Genomic DNA, 20,077 nt, shown 5'->3' with positions numbered 1-20,077 from the left:
GTGAAAAGGCAGTTTACTTAATGGGATAAGATATTTGTAAACCATATATACAATAGGGGGTTAATATCCAAAATATATTAAGAACTTACATAACTCAACAAAAAACAGCCCGATTGAAAAATAAATAGACATTGTTGTAAAGAAGACATACAGGTCGCTAACAGGCACATGAAAAGACAATATCACTAACAGGGAAATGCAAATCAAAGCTACATATCATCTTATACTTGTTAGACTACTACCGACAAGGATCTAGTACTCTCAGGCAAATAACAGGAATGAAATCTTGCCATTTGCAATAACATGGATGGACCTTGAGGGTATTATGCTAAGTGAAATGAATCAGACCAAAAAAGAAGAGTACCATATGATTTCACTGAAATTTGGAATTTTCAAAAGTAAATAAAAAATAAACTCAGAGATAAAGAGAACAAACTGCCGGTTACCAAAGGGTAAGGGGATTGGGAGAGAACAAAATGAGTGAAAGGAACTAGTTGTATGTGATGGATGGTAAATAGATTTGTGGTGATGATGACTTTGTAGTGTATACAGGTGCTGAATTGTAAAACGGCACACCTGAAGCTTATATAATAAAAAGGAATTAATAAACTGATAACATGAGTTACCTGGGACAATGTGGATAAACCTTGAAAACATAAGTGAAAGAAGCTCGTCTTAAAAACCCATATATATGATCCCATTTATAGAAATGTCCAGAATAGGGACGCCTGGGTGGCTCAGTCGTTAAGCATCTGCCTTTGGCTCAGGTAATGATCCCAGGGTCCTGGACTCGAGCCCCACATCTGGCTCCCTGCTTATCAGGAAGCCTACTTCTCCCACTCCCCCTGCTTCTGTTCCCTCTCTCTGTGTGTCTCTCTCTGTCAAATAAATAAAATCTTAAAAGAAAACGAAAAAGAAATGTCCAGAATAGGCAAATCCATAGGAACAGAAAGTAAATTAATATTTTCCAGGATTGGGGGGGAAAGAGGAATGAGGAATGACTGCTAATGAGTATGGGGTTTTCTTTTTGGGGTAATTAAAAAATAGAGTAGTAGAATTTTGTGAATATACTTAAAATCATTGAATTGTACTTTTTACATAAGTTGTATAGTATGTGAATTGTATATGTTAAAAAAATGGAATGGCAAAAAGGTATTTTGTTTGCTAAACCATACACTGCAACTCTTAATACTAATTAATGCAGTCAATTTACAAATTCTGTGGAAGGATTTACAGAGCAAAACCTAAGACTGGAAGCAGGTAGACCAGTGAAGAAACTATTAGGGTAGTTAAGGCAAGAGATGATGGTGCTTAGATTAAGAAGATGGTGAAAGTGGTGAGAAATGTTGATTGGGGTTATATTTAAAAAGTGGAGGATGATAGGATTTACTGATGGATTGGAGGTCATGTGTAAAAAAAGAAAAAAACAGATCAAGCATAAATATCTTAACCAAGTGACGAGCATACATTTCTTTTTTTTTTTTAATTTTTATTTACTTATTTTTTTTAAGATTTTACTTATTTATCTGACAGAGAGAGATCACAAGCAGGCAGAGAGGCAGGCAGAGAGAGAGGGGGCAAGCAGGCTCCCCGCTGAGCAGAGAGCCCGATGCGGGGCTCCAAAGGCAGAGGCTTTAACCCACTGAACCACCCAGGTGCCCCAAGCATACATTTCTTGTAGGAATTTTCTCATTCTTAAAGTCCTCAAGTGTGACTTATTCATACAGATGGCTAACATTTCTTTTCTTCAAAGTATTCTCCTCCCTTTTAGTTATTTTCCCTAATCAAGTGCAAGTGGGTAAAGAATGAAAGACCTGTTTACTTTATATTTAATTTAAATTTAAAAAACATTTAGGGCACAAGACACACAATACAAACAACGGTTTGTTCTTCTAAATTGATATTGAAGGATGTCACCCTGAGGTAGCTTATTTATATTCAGAGTATGGGGTAAAGTTATTTGTTAAGAGACTTTGAAGCAAGAATGGTTGCAACTTTTAGAAATTTTGCTTAATGTACACTTCGCACTTTTCCTCTGCAGTTCGTTCTATTGGTTCTATTGCACTTAGAAAAGCAGAAGATATTGACTTCAAGTACCACTTTGACTTCTTTAGTGTGAATTTCAATGAAGAACTGGTGGCACTGTATGGTGGAAGTCTTCAGAGACAGACCAAGTTTGTACATGAATGCATTAAAACAATTCTCAAACTCTATAAGGTAAGAGATAGACATGCATATCAATAGTGATCACCTATTAGCATTTTTAAGGGATTCAACATATTTTAAATCATTTATTTGTTTATATGGAAGTTGAAGTGCAGATAAAGCAGAGTTTTTTTATTGTTTGTGTGTGTGAGGCTGTTGTTTTGAACTCTGTGGTTCTTGAAGTTTAAATTGAATTTACAAGAAACTTCTTGTGAATTTAGGGGAAGAATTTTTTTTAACTTACAAATTAGAAGCGCATTGAATTTCCTAAAGACTATTAGTGTGGGTTTCTGCCTCTAGTTATGAATAACTTGTATTAGGGTAGACCGTGTCCATATGTAAGCAATTATAAAACTAATCAAAATATCTGAAGCACATGTTTTCAGGTATTGGACAACCAAGTAGTAAAGGACCATGATCCCTGAAAGAAGGAAAACGTGTGAGACGAGCTTCATGATTGTTGTGATTTTCTGCCTGAAAGCTTTTCCCAGACCATGGGATAAGTAGGTGGAGGTTAAGCGGAGTACACTGATATAACTGAACTGAAGAACACAGAGATCAGCATTTGGGGCTACTGGAGTGGTTAGATTTGTGGGCAGGATATGAGAAAAAGGAAATCTAGACCAAGATAGAAGCTCTAGAAATATGCATCTTTCAGCTTTGAATGAAGTGCTGCATATACACAGGGTAAGAAGCTACAGGACAATAGTACCAGGGAAGAGGTGATGGGGTGTGTCTACCTGAGGTGCAAGGAATAAAGGACAATATGTTTAGAGAAATTTTTTTAAAAAGTGGCATAACAGTCCAAAAATCATTCTATGCCAACCATTCGAAACAGTATCAGGGATAAAATACTACTATACTACCTACTGAGGTGAGCCACTGCCTCCCACGGTATGCTGCAGTGAAACTCCTAGCAAAAAAAGCTATTGGGTTATTACGACCTGAATTGAGATTCTAGACGTCACATGTGCTGGGAAACAGCAGTTCTGATCAGCTAGAATAGAAAGATTTATCAAAACACATTGGACATCATTTGAGATCCCAGAAAGGATGCAATTTAGATATAAGACTGCTTTAGCTCTCAAGAGCTCTTCTGGGATCCACCTAATCCTTAACCATAAGCCTCAAGTTATGGATTTATCTGAATATAACTGAACGTAAGTTATGTTTATGATATGCTTAATAGAACAGATGGAGGAGAATCTCGGCAGAGACCTAGGAACTGTAAAAGAGCAAAAAGAAAAATCTTGAACTGAAACAATATATATCAGAGATGAAAGATTCAGGGGTTGCCTGGGTAGCTCAGTTAAGCATCCAACTCTTAATTTCTGCTAAGGTCATGATCTCAGGGTTGTGAGATTGAGCCCCATGTCGGGATTGGTGCTGGGCGTAGAACCTGCTTAAGATTCTCTCACTGCCTCTCTCCCTCAAAAATGAAAAATTCAGTAGATAGGCTTCAAGCAGATTGAATACGACAGAACAAGAGATCAGTGAATTTGAAGATCGGACAATAGAAACTATCTGATATAAAACATAGGACAAGGGAATGAAAAGGAAAGAGCCTCAGTAACCAAGCAGTCTAACATTTATGTAATTGTAACAACTCTACGAGAAGAGAAAGACATTGTAGAGGAAAGAATATTTAAAGAACTAATGGCCTCCAATTTTCCAATTTTGATTCAGATTTTCAACCCACAGATCCAAGAAGCCCAATGAATGTCAAACAGGATAAACACAAAATCACACTTAAGTATATGATAGTCAAGTTGTTGAAAACCAAAGTAAAGAGAAAAGTCTTAAAAGCATCCAAAGGAAAAAGATCCTTTACCTACATAACAGGATAAACAATAAAAAATACCATGGCTTTTACATCAGAAATAGTGAAAGCCAAAAACAACAAGAGAACATCTTAAAGGTCTTGGGGTTGGGGTTAGTAAGGGTACTCTCAAGGTAAAATTGCATACCCAGCAAAAATATCCTTCCAAAGTGAGGGCAAAATAAAGATACTATAGAATTAGAAAAACTGGCAGTTTGTCATTAGTAGACAGAAGGAAATAAAAGAATACCATTCGGTGAACAGCACAGTAATAATTGCTATAGGCAAGATTGATCTGTGGGTGAAAGTTTGAGGAGGACAGAGATATTCACATGATCTCAAAGTATCTTTTCTGAACTACTTATTAACTACAAAGGGAAAGAATAACTTTATGGTGGAGAAACTTGGCAGACATCATCTTTTTTTTTTATTAGTTTTCTTTTTAAAGATTACATTTATCTATTTGACAGACAAAGATCACAAGTAGGCAGAGAGAGAGGAGGAAGCAGGCTCCCTGCTGAGCAGAGAGCCTGATGTGCAGCTTGATCCCAGGACCCTGGGATCATGACCTGAGCCAAAGGCAGAGGTTTTAACTCACTGAACCACCCAGGCACCCCTGGCAGACATCATCTTAAAGAAGATTAACATCACCAGTTATAAGACATATTGACATGATGCATTGAGAAGGATGCAGCATAATTTCTGTGGCATTATTGTGGCACTACACACACACACACCACATCTTCTTTATCCGTTTATTCATTCGATGGACATGGACATTTGGGCTGTTTTCATAGTTAGGCTATTGTTGATAGTGCTGCTATAAGCATTGGGGTATGTGTGCCCCTTCAGATCAATATTTTTGTATCCTTTGAGTAAATACCTAATAGTGCAATTGCTGGGTCATAGGATAGTTCTATTTTAAACCTTTTCAGGAACTTCCATACTGTTTTCCACAGTTGCTGCACCAGTTTCCATTCCTACCAACAGTGTAAGAGGTTTCCCCTTTCTCTGTTATCCTTGCCAACATTCGTTGTTTCCTGTGTTGTTAATTTTAGCCATTCGCACAGGTGTGAGGAAGTAGCTCATCATGGTTTTGATTTGTATTTCCCTGATGATAAGTGATGTAGACCATCTTTTTATGTGTCTGTCAGCCATCTGTATGTCTTCTTTGGAAAAATGTCTGTTCATGTTTTCTTATCACCCATTCTTAACTGTTTATTTTTTTGGATATCGAGTTTAGTGAGTTCTTTATAGGTTTTGGATCCTAATGCTTTATCAGACATGTCATTTGCAAATATCTTCTCCCATTCAATAGATTGGCTTTTTGTTTTGTTGCTTCCTTTGCTGTGCAGAAGCTTTTTATCTTGATGTCTCAGTAGTTCATTCTTGTCATTAATAGATAGAGGAAATAAAAGAGCACTAAGTGTGATATTTAAGTGATGAATCACTAGTTTCTACTCCTGAAATCAGTATCATTCTATATGTTAACTAGAATTTAAATAAAAACTTGAAACAAAAATAAAACGAAAACAAAAACACATCATCAGAATTTCTAAAATAAAAGTAGTGGTTAGAAGAAATACTGTAGTCCAAAATGTTTACATTAGAGAAGAACAAGGTTTAAAAACAATGATCTAACCTTTCCTTTTTTAAATTATTATTATTATTTTTAAGATTTTATTTATTTATTTGACAGAGAGCACAAGCAGGGGGAGAAGCAGGCAGAGGGATAGGGAGAAGCAGGCTCTCCGCTGAGCAGAGAGCCTGACATGGGACTCTATCCCAGTACCCTAGGATAATGACCTGAGCCAAAGGCACAGACACTTAACCTACTGAGCCACCCAGGCGCTCCTATTTTTTTATTTTTTTTAATTTAAGATTTATTTGAGAGAGAGCACAAGCAAGGGGAGGGGCAGAGGAAGAGGGGCAGAGGAAGAGGGAGAGGCCCCCCCACTGATCAGGGCTTGATCCCAGGACTCTGGGCTTGATCCCCTGGGCTTGATCCCAGGACTCTGGGATCATGACCTGAGCCAAAGGCAGATGCTTAACCGACTGAGCCACCCAAGTGCCCCTAATCCAATCTTACAAAATAAGAATCTTATCATGATCCCAGTGTCCTGGGATCGAGCCTAGCGGGCTGTCTGCTCCGCAGAGAGCTTGCTTCCTCCTCTCTCTTTCTCTGCCTGCCTCTCTGCCTACTTGTGATCTCTGTCTGTCAAATAAATAAAATCAATCTTTAAAAAAAATAAGAATCTTAGAGAAAGGAGAACAAAATAAACTCAGAGTAGATATAAGGAAACAAACATGAGAATAGAAATCAAGGAAACAGAAAAGTAGAGGGGGAAAAAAGTGATACCAATGGCTGATTTCTCTAAGAGATCTAAAAATTGGTAAACCCATATCTAGGTTGATTAAGAAAAAAGGGGAAGTACAAATTTACAAGAGCCTACAGATACTAAGCCTCTACAGAGCCTACAGATACTAAGAAGCTATTAAAGGATTGTTGTGAACAACATTATGCCAATGTATTTGACAACTCAAATGGTATTCTCAAATCCCTTGAAACATAAATTATAAAACAGGCATAAGAAGGAACAGAATGTCTGTCTAGCCTATATCTGTTCAAAATTTTTTGAGTATGTAACTAAAAATCTTACTGCCAAGAAAACTCTAGAGCTAAATGACTTAAGTGGTGAGTTCTGTGACACATTTAAGGAAGAAATAATACCCATCTTATACAAACTCAGAAAATAGAGGAAAAGACAGTATGTATAAGTTCATTTTAAGAAATCTGCAAACCCAGATTATCAAAGTCAGACATTGACATTGTTTAAAAAGAAAATAGACCTAGTATTCATCATGAACATAGATGTAAGATCCTCAACAAAAAATTAGGCTATAAATCCAGTAGTATTTATTTATTTAATTTTTAAAAAGATTTTATTTCTTTGTTTGACAGAGAGAGAGAGAGAAAGCAGAAGTAGGCAGAGCAGCAGGCAGAGAGAGAGGGAGAAGCAGGCTCTCTGTCAAGCAGGGAGCCCGATGTGGGCCTTGATCCCAGGATCATGGAATTATGACCTGAGCCAAAGGTAGCCGCTTAACTGACTGAGCCACCCAGGTGCCCCAATATCCAGTAATATTTTAAAGTATAATATGACTTGATAGGATTTATCCCAGGAATGGAAATTTGGTTTAATATTCAAATATCAATCACTGTAATCCATCATAGGATCTTGTCTCAGTAGATGAAGGAAGCTCGTTCAGCTACATACAGCATCCGTTCATGATTTAAGATAAAAACAGCAAAAACTCAGCTCATTAGGAATAGATACAAAGGTTAAGAATTGTTTCTGTATCAGATAAGATACTTATTGATTAAGATAAGATGTGATCACAAAGTGAAATTTCCATGTTATTCGCAATAAATGCCTTTAATGCTTCATACCAGGTAGTTTTTTTTCCTTCATTTTTCAGCTTCTTTCTATTTCTATCATCCCTTCGGACAGAGGGTCCTAGTTGGTACAGTAAGGGCAGGAAAAGAAATAAAATTAATAAAGATAAAAAAGGATTGAAAGTTGTCTGTATTAACAAATGACATAAATATACAGAAATATTTAAAGGAATTTACAGAAAATTATTAGAATTCATGACTGAATTTAGCCAGATCACAGGGAAAATGGTCAATATTCAAAAACCAGTGAACAAATGGAAAGTGAGATTTTTTTTTTTTAAGATTTTATTTATTTTTTTGACAGACAGAGATCACAAGTAGGCAGAGAGGCAGGCAGAGAGAGAGGGGGAAGCAGGCTTCCTGCTGAGCAGAGAGCAGAACTGTGTAGCTGTAGTAATCCAGGCAGTGTGATATTCCCATGCATCTTGAAAACGAACTTTAGGCATGATTCTTTGCATTAGCCAGAATTTAAAAGTTACTTCAATAGCAAGTAATTTTTGAGCTTAAGTCTGTACTAAATACTGTAGGAGGAGACAAGCCCAATTAGGTACAGGACCTTTTATGTATCTGATATTTATTAGATAAGATAAATATGATGTCATTACAAAGTGAGATATATCTCCATAAATGTCATTCCCTTCTGTATTTTTTTCCCCTAGTGACTGCATATTCAATTTATAATAAAACTAGTAAACTTTATTTTAAGTTGAGACTTTTAGAAAGTAAGGTTCCTTTACAATCACAACCAGGTACAATAGGAGTTCAAGACAACTGAATCTTGTTGAATGGACAGGATTTGAGTGTGGGAAAGTGAGAGGACATAGATGGAGAAAACCTCATTTATTCATCACATGAATCTGCATGCAGCTATAGAAGTGAATAAAACAGAAATCCAAGCCCTCATGGACCTCATGTTCTAGTGGGGAGAGGCAAAGAGTGAACAGCATAATAAGAAAAATATATACTATCTTATCTTATATCTTATCTAATATCTAAAATATATACTATCTTATCTAAGATAATATATATCTTATATATTGATAAATAGTAGGAAAAAAAATAAAACAGGGAAGGGGCATAAGGAGCAAAGGGTAGAGGACTACAATTATAAATAAGGATACCCAGCAAAGACTGTTGAGAAGGAGACAGTTTAATATAAATTAAAGGACCTGAAAGTATCTAGGAAAAGAGTACTCCGAAAAGAGGAAACAAATATATGAAGCAAGCACACGTGTGCTATTTTGGGAAAAAAAACCAAGGAGACTAATATGGCTGAAGCAGATACAATAAGTTAGTAAAGGAAAAGTTGGTGGGGAGGACAAATTATAGGGCATTGTAAGCAAATCTAAAAATTTTTCCTTTTATTTGAAATGATATGGAAAGCCACTGCTGAGATTTTTGAGCAAATGAGTGACATGTTCTGATTTAGGTCTTAAAGATACTATTCCTTGGGTGGTTTCCAGAGTAAGCTGAAGGAACATGAAAGTGGAATTAAAGAGACCAGTTAAGCTATTGCAGTAATTCAGGCAAGAGATATTGGTTTAGATCAAGTTGGTAGTGTTAGAGGTGTTAAGAAATGGTATGATTGGTATAAATCTTACAAAGGCCATTACAAGTTTTTTGTTGTTTTTTTTTTAAGATTTTATTTATTTATTTGACAGAGAGATCACAAGTAGGCAGAGAGGCAGGCGGGGGTGGGGGGGATGCAGGCTCCCCATTGAGCAGAGAGCCCGATGCCGGGCTCGATCCCAGGACCCTGAGATCATGACCTGAGCCAAAGGCAGAGGCCCAACCCACTGAGCCACCCAGGTGCCCCTAAGATTAATATAAATCTTAAAGGCAACAAGATTTGCTGGCAGATCAGATGTGGAGGGATAACGTGAAACAAAAAGTTGAGGATGACCCAGAATTTTTGGGTGAACAGCTAGAAGGATTGAAATGCCTTTAACTCAGTTGGGGGAGAATATAAGAGGAACAGATTAGTAGGAGATTAAGAGTTTTGTTTTAGGGGTGCCTGCCTGGCTCAGTAGGTAGAGCATGCCATTCTTGATCTAAGGGTTATGAATTCAAGCCCCACATTGGGTGTAGAGCCTACTTAAAAAAAAAAAAAAAAATGGTTTTGTTTTAGTTGGTATGCAGTTGAGTTTAAGGTAAGAGCTTAAGAGTAGAGGTCCAGTCTGGAGATGATAATTTGAGGGTTGACAGGATATGGATATAGTTAAAGCCATGAGATTGGATGTGATCATAATGGAGTCAAACTGTGGAAGAAGAAACTGAAAGACTGAGGCCTGAATTCACTCCCATATCAAGAAATGAGGAGAAATGAGAAGGAAATGGCAGGAAACTAAAAAGAAGCAACCAGTGAGGTAAAAGGAGAATCATATGGACAAGGAAACAAAATAAATCATTTTAAAGAAGAAGTAATCTATGTCAAATCCTGCTGATAATTCAAATAAAATGAGGATTGAGAATTGGCAGTTCGATTCCTTGGTGACTTGATAATGCTTTTGGAGGAGTGTTGAGGTGAAAGCCTGATTGGATTAAACTGATGAGTTTACAAGTATGGAGGTTGAGAAGCTGGGGACAGCAAGTAATAGAGGCAGCTTTTCTGATGAGTTATGCTGTAGATACGTAGAGCAAGATGTGGTCACCAAGGGCAAAGTGGGAGTAGTTTCTTTTTTAAGGGAAATAGTATTGTATTTATGTACTGGCAAGAATGATTTGGTAGTGAGGGAGAAATAACAATGCAAGAAAAAAGTGAGAAGAATTGCTGGAGTAATGTACTTAAGAAGGCCAAGGGGGAGGGTTTCAGAGCACATATGGAGAGTTTGACTTTTTCTAAGATCAGGTCTATGTTGGGGATCACCAAGACTATTCCCAGATGATTGTCCAGAAAGACTCATAGGACTCAGCATATAGTTGTACTCATGGTTATGATTTATTACAGTGAAAGGATATAAAGCAACATCAGCAAAGAAAAGGTGCTTGGGGTGGGGTGCCCAACCAACTCAGTTGGTAGAAGATGTGACTCTTGACCTCAGGTTGTGAGTTCGAGCCCCATATTGAATATAAAGATTACTCAAAAATAAAATATTTTTTTTAAAAAAGAGGAAAAGGTAGATGGGTGAAATCTAGAGGAAACCAGGTGTAAGCTTCTAAACGTTCTTGCAGGGGAGTCACACCAGATGCATTTAATTTGGATAGCAATGAGTTGTAATGGGTGAAGTGTTGTCTATGAGAGATGCTCATGAGAAATTCAGTGCCCCTAATTTTTCATTGGGGCCTGGCCACATAGATACCCTGTGCCTAACATGTACCAAAAACCCAACCAGAAGGACAGTAGGTATTCACCATAAACCGTATTTTTTGCAAAAACAGATTTAGCATAGTGAGCTTTAATTTTACTATTTAGGAAATGATGGGAATATCTGAGAATCTAAGGTCCCAGACTACAGCCCAGAGCCAACTTATATTCAGTCCATTATAAGGATAGCAGTGTCAGGTTTACTATGTTATTCTGCATAAGGTCCAATTTATTCATAGTGACGGGAGAGAAGTCATAGGTGAAGGATCAGTGTGGAGGGCAATACGCAAAAGTTTGGTAGTGAAACTGAGGATACTATATAGAGACAAAAGACTTTTAAAAAGCAGTGCTTATTTTAAAAATAGGTGATTGTCAGTGAATAAATGTTATGGTCTCTTTAAACCCATGTGCACCATAGAGAAGTAACTTGGTAAGATATATCAATATGATTAGATACTATATTGCCACGGTAACCATAATTCTGAATTTTTGTGGTGATTTCAATTTTAAATAAATGATATTACTTCTTATATCCTATAAAATCTAATATTCTGGTATACACCAAATATAATTACAACTCTTATATCCAATATAACAAATTGTAAGACATGTATACTAGGCCAGGTGTTCTGATTTGGGATCAGAAAACCAAAGTGTAGCTATTAAAAATATTTGACAGAATACAAAATAGTGTGTACATACTAATTACAAGTCAATATAAATGTATTTCTGTATCTTATACAAAGTTATATAAATAGTTTAATTTTCTTTTTCTTATAAAATTGCTCATAAGTAGAGGGAAATGTTTAATATTTTTGTTACGATACTAAGACTTCACTGCGCCTTGGTGATTTTTTTTTTTTTTAAATAGGGTCAAGAATTTGCTCCAAAAAGTGTGGCAATAATTGGTCATTCTATGGGTGGCCTTGTTGCAAGAGCATTGCTTACACTGAAAAATTTTAAACAAGATCTGATAAATCTTCTTATCACACAAGCCACCCCTCATGTTGCTCCTGTGATGCCATTAGATCGTTTCATAACAGGTAAGTACTATTACATAAACACTAACCGACCTCTCCATTGTTGTTTAAGATTAAACAGATCCTCACATCTACCTCTAAGAGTGTGCTGCAGATTTATCCATGTGTGAAGCAACTCAGTTTCAAATTAACACCTCCATTTCTTAGCATCTTTCTTTGTGACTTTCAACTGAAGCTAAAAATTGAAACTGTTGTTAAATTTCTCTGTCCATAGTGTCCCACCATGGAGAGCTGTGTCTCATAATCCCTAGACATTTGGGAATCAGTTTAATTACTTTTGGGGATGACTCTGTCTCTTAAAGTATGTTTAAAATTCCTGTGTTTTGTTAACTCTTCCAGTACTCTATTCAAAATAAGCTTATATGTAAGTGAAACAGTAGAAATGGCTTCTTTTTAAATAAATAGATCTACTAATGCTTTATATGGTGTGCTAGAATTGCTAATATTTATTTACTGTATTTTGGGTGTTGTATTAAGGACTCTACATGATGTAATATTATCTCACTTGATGCTTAGAGCAGTCCTTTGAGGTAGGTACCATTATTTGCATGTTTAAAGAAAGTCAAGTATTATCTTCACTGTTTATTGAGGTGTGGTATGATAGAATAAAGTCCTTGAAAACAAAGAATATTTTCCTCATCAGTAAATTTACGCCACTTCTTACCCTATCAAAATTTGCATTATCTTGAGGAAAGAGCTTCAAGAGAGTCTGATTTTATTGGTTTTGAAGGGTAGCGATGGTCTGCCTCTAAAATGTTCAGGCTGAAAGTAATTCTTAGGGTCAGATTGCCTTTCTAGTAATCAGTAAGCCTCTTTCTTATTTATTCTGTATTTATTTCATTTTTCATTAAGCCAGAATTAGAATGAAAAAACAAAAGTTCAAGGGGTGGCAGATCCTACGTTTTTAGGAGACCTGTATGACCTTCTGAAGTACATTCCCTGTTTATACTTGATAGAAATACTAGCCTTAAGTAGGAGGAAGGAAGCTGTGCACTGGGCTCCACACCTTAGAGGGCTCTGCTCTGGCATTGCCATTCTCCACGAGGTGAGGATTATATAGGCCAGGCAGCCTCCCCACTTGAAGGTTGTGCCTTTACTTCTGGAAGATGATCTAGGTAACCAGGCCTGCAGACTTCTTCCATGGCCTGTGTGGGCTTCCTACCTGAATCTTACCTAAGGGCAGGGTTGTAAGTAGACTTGAATTGTGGCTAAGGAATGGCTCTGCATGAGATACAGATAGAGCTTGGACATCCTGCATCCTTATAATGCAGGATGGGAAAGAAGAGATGATAGTTCAGTGATGTGTCAGAGATCTGCCCTTCCTGTGCTGCCATAATCTAGTATTCATCGGTGGGGTGTCCTGGAATTTGAAATTTGATCTTGGCCTTCCAGATTATTTCAATGATATATTTGTCAAGGTAGGCAGAGAAAATGTATTTGATTTAACAGTGTGTTAGCTGGAATTTTTACCTTAATTTAAATTTTTAATTTTAAGTATTTAGACAAGGCCATGTGTACCCCATTAGTATTCTTGTCCCAGGACCTGCAGATGTTAGGAATGTTAGGAATTGGGAATCCTTAATCACATTCTAAGTGAATACTGCTGAGATCTTCAGTGGGCGGAGTTTGCTGTTCCAAAATGTTGAAGCCCTCAATGGGATCAAATGCCAGGATCAAAGTATATTAAGTTTTGATAATCCGAAAGGGAAATGAGAGCTCCTCTGCCCTTGCCTCAAATCTTTGATGCTGTATTTTTCTCATCTTCCATAGATAAAGTGGAAAAATTGCATATTCATCCTATTGAACTACCTGTTACTTACTCTAAATGGGTGGAACCTTCTTAACCCTTAGATTTTCCATAGCAGCATTAAGTCCCAAGACTAAAGTGATTGTTGTTGTCCTCATTGTATTTTAAGAACTGACATAGTACTTTGTGTAGTGGTGGCTGCCCACAGTAGAGAGTTGCTAAGCTCTCACACTGCTGTGATTAGGAAGATCTATAATTCTTTAACATAGTGAACTTGTATCTTTGGAAGAATTTTAGGGGTTTCTACTTGCAATACTGTGTAGCTCATGATCTAGCAGCATTCTTGTGGAATGTAGAGACCTGTTTTTGTATGGAGTTGTTAAAACTAAAAAAGTTTGGGTATCTTTTTTCTTTATTGATAACTTCAGTAACTTTTAGTATTCATAGTCTTACGTAAGGGGAAAACAGACTCTGTAAAGATTCTGATTTTACTCAGAATAGGGAAACGTGAATAACATTGTTTATAAACAATGCAGTATGGCTCAAATAGAAATTCAATTTAATAATAGTATCATAGATACTTTAGTGTTGCAGGGAGTGACTAATTTTTAATATGTGTCTTTATTTCCTACCAGATTTTTATATGACTGTAAACAACTATTGGATTCTAAATGCTAGACATATAAATTTAACCACACTTTCTGTAGCTGGAGGATTCCGGGATTACCAAGTTCGTTCAGGACTGACTTTTCTACCAAAATTAAGCCATCATACCAGTGCCTTATCCGTTGTGGTAATCTTTTTAAGATTCTACTGAAAAAGAAACAGAATGGATACAATGGGATATGAAAGGAGAAATATGTAGTTGTTTGAAAATGACTACTGAGTTGGTGTAGTGTCGCTATGTGTGTATGTGCACGCGTGTGAGAGAATATGAAGGAATGAATATGATTGTGTTGGGAAGGCAGAGGCATGGGTGCACAGAAAGTGAAAAAGATCTTAGAGTTCATGAAAATGATTTATTTATGAAAGTGACTCTTAATAAATAGTGGTTCCTTGTTTAAAATAAGTACCTACCCATTGATGAGAGTTTTAATTGTAAGAAAGTATGGACTGAAGTCCAGGGGCCCCCGGTTATATCTGAGTGCTATTTATGGTAGAAATGGAATATCAGACTCTTGAGTGCTAAACTTGAATAAAGGTTTATCAATTTAAAAATTTAAAAATTAGCTTTGCTAGTTTAACAGAACCCTGATTGATTAATTTGCTAATTATTCTTCCCTGTTAGGACATCAAGTATTTGGTCTTTAATGGGGATACATAGCCTCTGTAAAGTGAGTTCAAGTTTCCTTTTAGGACTTAAATTATTTCTTATGTTTTCAAACTTGAAGTCTTCAGTTAAGATCTGAACTTTTTAACTCTACACAGTCTGCAGATATTGTATGTAGTATATATAGATGTGTATACTGCACATCATCTCCAAATAGAACCTAATTTCTAAAAAGAAATCCAGTATTTCTTTTGCTTTTTAGGAGCTAGTCCTTTGTTTTGTGGTTGTTCTCTTCATGAATACGCTTGCTCAATTCATTTATTGCCACACTTATAGATTACTGTTCATTTATTAAACAAGTGTTATTGAATGGTTGCCACACATAGGACTAGGACAGAAATTATTAAGCCATGGCTAATGGTTAACCGTAGCTTAAACCACAGCTAATGGTATTAAAATTACTGAAGGAGCTGTGATATAACCATAATACCTTTGAAACTAAATTGGTGAATCTTTCAAACTTCATTATTGGTATGTATTGTTCTATTTGGTGTTGAATATTTGGGGCAGATATTTGCTGGAAGCCCTCAAAACACTAAGTACCTATTCTATAGTAAGCATAGATATTAGTCATATAAAATTGGATTGTTATTATTTCTAGTCTTGACCTGGAGTGTGTTGCTATATTGATGCTCCTTCTGCAGCTTATCTTTTAAAGAACTTTGGTTTCTTTAATTGTGTGTGTGTGTGTGTGTGCGTGTGTGTGTGCACATGGTGTGTCCCTCTTTTCTAATCCATTTGATGATTTGTTGCTTTCAAGGCAGCTTGTATTTCTGTATCTCTGATGAAAATATTTTATCTCTTAATGTAATTTTCTGAAAGCTGGTTATTATCTCAGTTTTATTTAGTATTTTAACCCTCAAATAGCTTATAGCCTTTCATATATCTACATATATGTTTACTTTAGAAAAGTAATTATTAAGAAGTAACAATTTTTTGGCAATTATCTCAAGAATAATTAATTGACATTTATAGCCAATCGGGACTAGAAAATTTAAGTTGGAGACCTAGGTTGTATTAGTATTAGTAAGGTAGGCTGAACTGCTGTCACATACATTCATACAGATAATGGCACTTAAACATTTTGTTTGCTCCTATACCTACCCTGCGTATGTATTTAAGTTGGTGGATGGTTTTTGAAGGAGTCCCTTTAAGGGACTTAGGCTCTAGCAACCCTTTCTTGAATGCAGAGAGACACTCTGTGAAAAATAATACCAGATTTACTTAATGTTTCCTGTTGTATATAAGATACTATTCCCAGGAAATTCATTAGCTGGTATGAAAAGGAGTCTTTAGTTCTTGAAGGGGGTTGTGCCATTGTTAGGAAGCCTTCCTTCTTCAAACAGTTAATTTTTTGAGCCTTTTGGTGTCTAGTAGCATATATCTTAATCTAGGGGTTTTTTCCAGAATAAGTAACCCTGCACCATACTTGTGGTGTCTGATTTGGGGGCACCTGGGTGGCTCAGTCTTCTAAGCGTCTGACTTTTGATTTCGGTTCGGGTCATGATCTCAGGGTTGTGAGATCCCGCCCTGTGTTAGACTCTGGTTTGAGGCTGGGGCCTGCTTAAGATTCTCTCTCTCCCTCTCCTAAAAAAAAAAAAAAAAAAAGTCTGATTTGATAGCTTTGGAATTGTGATCAGGCATATTTATTTTGAAAAAGCTCCCCGGGGCTGGGTATTTCTCAGGCACACCTGATTAAGACTTAAGTAACATCTTAGAATTTATCAAAGGGTAGTCTAGTCAAAACTAAAATTACTAAAATAATTGTGACAAACTCAGCCTTTTAGTAGATTAATAAAGAGTTAGATATTAAAGTCTAGTAAGGAATCTGTAGATGCTTTGATAATTTTTAAGGGGTAATTTAAGCTTAACTAAGCAGTAATGATACTGATTTTATATAGGAGCTGCCTTAATATCTTTGGATCACCTTTCTAAGAATGCATCATTTAAATATGTCTATGCATCATAAAATAGTGAAACTAATGTTACATGTTTCTAAATACTAGCTTATGAGAATTTTAAACCTTTGGGAGAATAACAAATGTGGTTTTCTTAAGTTGGATTTTCTTTTCTTGTCCTTTTTAGAGCTCAGCAGTGCCTAAGACCTGGGTTTCAACAGACCACCTTTCCATTGTATGGTAAGTTAATATGTAATAGGGTTATTTTGGTGGTTTATGGTGTCCTTTTTTCCTATCAGTGCATTGATTGGTTTATTAGCTATGTTAGCACTTTATCCGTAAGTAATAAAGATTTGGAAGAAAGATTGACTTAAAGGCTTAGAACTTTAACTTTGGTTTTTGTCTCAATTTGACCAACATTCCCTTGACGACTTCTAAAATCATCTCTTGAAGAACTACTAGCATGAATCGCAAATACAGCTAGTCTAATACCAAAATTTTAGAGTTTGTCATAGTTGGGCAGAATCAGAGATACTTGTGATAGGATCTTCAGAGTGCTTGACCAATCTCCAAACTCAGGGACTTGATTAATATAGCATTTACTATCCTAGAACATGAAAAAACCAAGTAAGAGTTAGATTTACCCTTAATATAAATAGATTTAATAAGGGTTAAGAAATATATAGACCCTAGTATCTTATCACTATATGTTTTGGCTTTAAAAAAATTCTTTTTTCACTTTCCTCTGGCTGTGCAGTCAGTGTCTGCAAGAAGCACAAGTTTAGGCACAGAAAGAAGGGGCAGACAGTTATCTGTAACTGGGGTGGACAAAGACTTAGGGAGAACAGAAGGACCATGATAGTTCATTGTCAGATGTTGTCAAGCAGAAGATTTAATTTGCTTTATTTTTTATATGGTTCAACTTTAAGATATATGCTTAATTATAATGATTCCTTAAATACTTCTAGAGTTTAGAGCAGCAGACTCAGATATTTTATTAAGTAATAGAATTGTGCATATTTGTATCAAAAGTATATTTTTAAATAAAGTTTCATTATAATGTTATAACATTTTATTCTTTAGGTGTAAACAATTGCAGTTGACTACAATTCGAGCGTTCTTTGATCTTATTGATGCTGATACTAAACAAGTATGTATTTTTAAGTTAAAAATAACTTCAGTAGGGGCGCCTGGGTGACTCAGTGGATTAAGCCGCTGCTTTCGGCTCAGGTCATGATCTCAGAGTCGTGGGATCAAGCCAGACTTCAGGCTCTCTGCTCAGCAAGGAACCTGCTTCCCACCCCCTCTATGCCTGCCTACTGCTGATCTCTCTCTCTCTCCCTCTGTGAAATAAATAAATAAAATCTTTAAAAAAAATTACTTAGTAAAGTAAAAGCTTCTGTTACAGTAGGAATGGCTTTAATTTTTTTTTAACTTCCACAAAAGTAGAAGCCTTAATATGTTATATCAACTGTAATTAGTTTCAAAATAGAAATATATTTTTATCTGATGATACTTTGATCACTATTAATAATTAATAGAATGCAATGAAAGTGAGAAAGTAAAAAGATGCTTTAAATCTTCCCGCAATTCTTCCCTTTTAGTTGTTTAAAATTTGATGTATATCCTTTTAACTTAAGGAAGATATTTACTACAAGCTGTTTTATCCTTTTTTTGTAATATGTTGTAAACTTCATGATGTATTATAATAGACAATTTTGCTTAAAATTAAAAAAAAAATTTTAGCATTCTTAGTTTATTAACCCTTTCATGAAAAATCTGCACAATCACCACAGATAAAAAAATTTTTAATTTAAAAAAATTTTCAATTTTTAATTTTTTAAATTAATTTTTAAATTTTTAATTAATTTTTTAATTTTAAATTTAATTTTAAATTTTTAATTTAATTTTAAAATTTAAAAAAAATTTAAGAAAAGTGTCTTTATCTTTCTGGTAGGACCAAAATGTCTTCATTAATTAATTAACCCAAGCTCTCCAGAACTTAAATTACATACTTTCAGTAGTTGAATGTTTTTTGTAATGAAATTTCACTTATAAACTTTATAAACCAGTGATTTTCCAAATTCAATTAATAGGACACCTAGAAATCCTAGCGCCATTAATAAACGTCATATTACTCTTTCATGTCTGCCAGCAGATATTTAGTAATCAGCAAAATTCAGGGAATTTTATCCATGAACTTAAATTTTTTTTCTGTGATTTGGGAACAGATTGCTATTTTTCATGTTAGGCAGCCTTTTTTTTTTTTTTTAAGCTCAGGTCACCTTGTAGTTCTTCACTGTTTCATAGAACACGTTTTGAGAACTGTGGCTATGGCTTATCCTTTTGGAGAAAAGATTCTTTGTGTATTAGATAATTTTCTTCATTTTGGCAAAGTATTTAGCTAAGATATTTTTGGATTCTTCCCCATGAAGACTCCAATTTTTTTGGAGATTAGTATGTGTGACCTCTTTCTCAATAGATCTCTAGGTATTGCTTTCCTTATTGTGTCTTAGGGCTTAGAAAAGCCTTTTATAAGGTTTTTCACTCTTGGAAGTGGGATAGTGCTTTTGTTTTTTTCCTTAACCCTTCAGAAAGCTCGGAACTACTGTTAGAATCATAGATACTTTCATCTATCCTGAAGAATACAATAAAAGAGAGATCCCCCCCCACCGCCAAAAAGAGAGAGACCCAAAGTATTGTGTTTTGCCACATTTTAAGCCACAAGATGCCATATTTAGGTTAGTATATTTATTAAAGTAAATAAGCTTATAGAGTTAACACTCTGAAGTGGTCATGGAATGTAAACATTTTTTAGTTTTTCAACCTTGTTTTAGTTATGAGTCTTCACTATGGCAATGTTCTTTTACTCAATTTGAGAGAGTGCAGCTAGGCATAACAGAATCAATTAAAATTGTAAGATTTGTGTTTGGAATGACATTTGTTAGGCTTAGGGAAAAAAACCCATTTCAGCCCATGAAAAACAGTAGTATCGGGATGCCTGGGTGGCTCAGCGGGTTAAGCCGCTGCCTTCGGCTCGGGTCATGATCCAAGGTCCTAGGATCAAGTCCCACATTGGGCTCCTTGCTCGGCAGGGAGCCTGCTTCTCTCTCCACCTCTGCCTGCCTCTCTGCCTACTTGTGCACTTTCTCTCTCTCTCTGACAAATAAATAAATAAGTAAAATCTTAAAAAAAAAAAAAAAAACAGTAGTATCACAGACAGGTATAGTCTTTAAAAATTGTGTAGAAAGCCAATTTTTTGTATTGAGGTATAATTGAC

General features: G+C 35.7%; 1 protein-coding gene across 1 annotated transcript in view; it reads left to right on the top strand.

The window, feature by feature from the left end:
• Positions 1 to 20,077, top strand: part of PGAP1 (post-GPI attachment to proteins inositol deacylase 1) — an 86,684-nt gene that overhangs the window by 10,766 nt on the left and 55,841 nt on the right. The window contains exons 4-8 of the mRNA XM_004772157.3: positions 2,042 to 2,217; positions 11,654 to 11,825; positions 14,205 to 14,362; positions 16,985 to 17,037; positions 17,881 to 17,947. Coding sequence (XP_004772214.1) covers positions 2,042 to 2,217; positions 11,654 to 11,825; positions 14,205 to 14,362; positions 16,985 to 17,037; positions 17,881 to 17,947 — 626 coding nt within the window. The remainder of the gene's footprint in view (positions 1 to 2,041; positions 2,218 to 11,653; positions 11,826 to 14,204; positions 14,363 to 16,984; positions 17,038 to 17,880; positions 17,948 to 20,077) is intronic.

This window comes from Mustela putorius, unplaced genomic scaffold, assembly GCF_011764305.1.
Source record: "Mustela putorius furo isolate JIRA1106 unplaced genomic scaffold, ASM1176430v1.1 tig00000275_pilon_pilon_pilon, whole genome shotgun sequence".
NCBI classification, from domain to species: Eukaryota; Metazoa; Chordata; class Mammalia; order Carnivora; family Mustelidae; genus Mustela; species Mustela putorius.
Note: the sequence above shows the minus strand (reverse complement) of the source record. Positions and strands in the feature narration are given on the sequence as shown.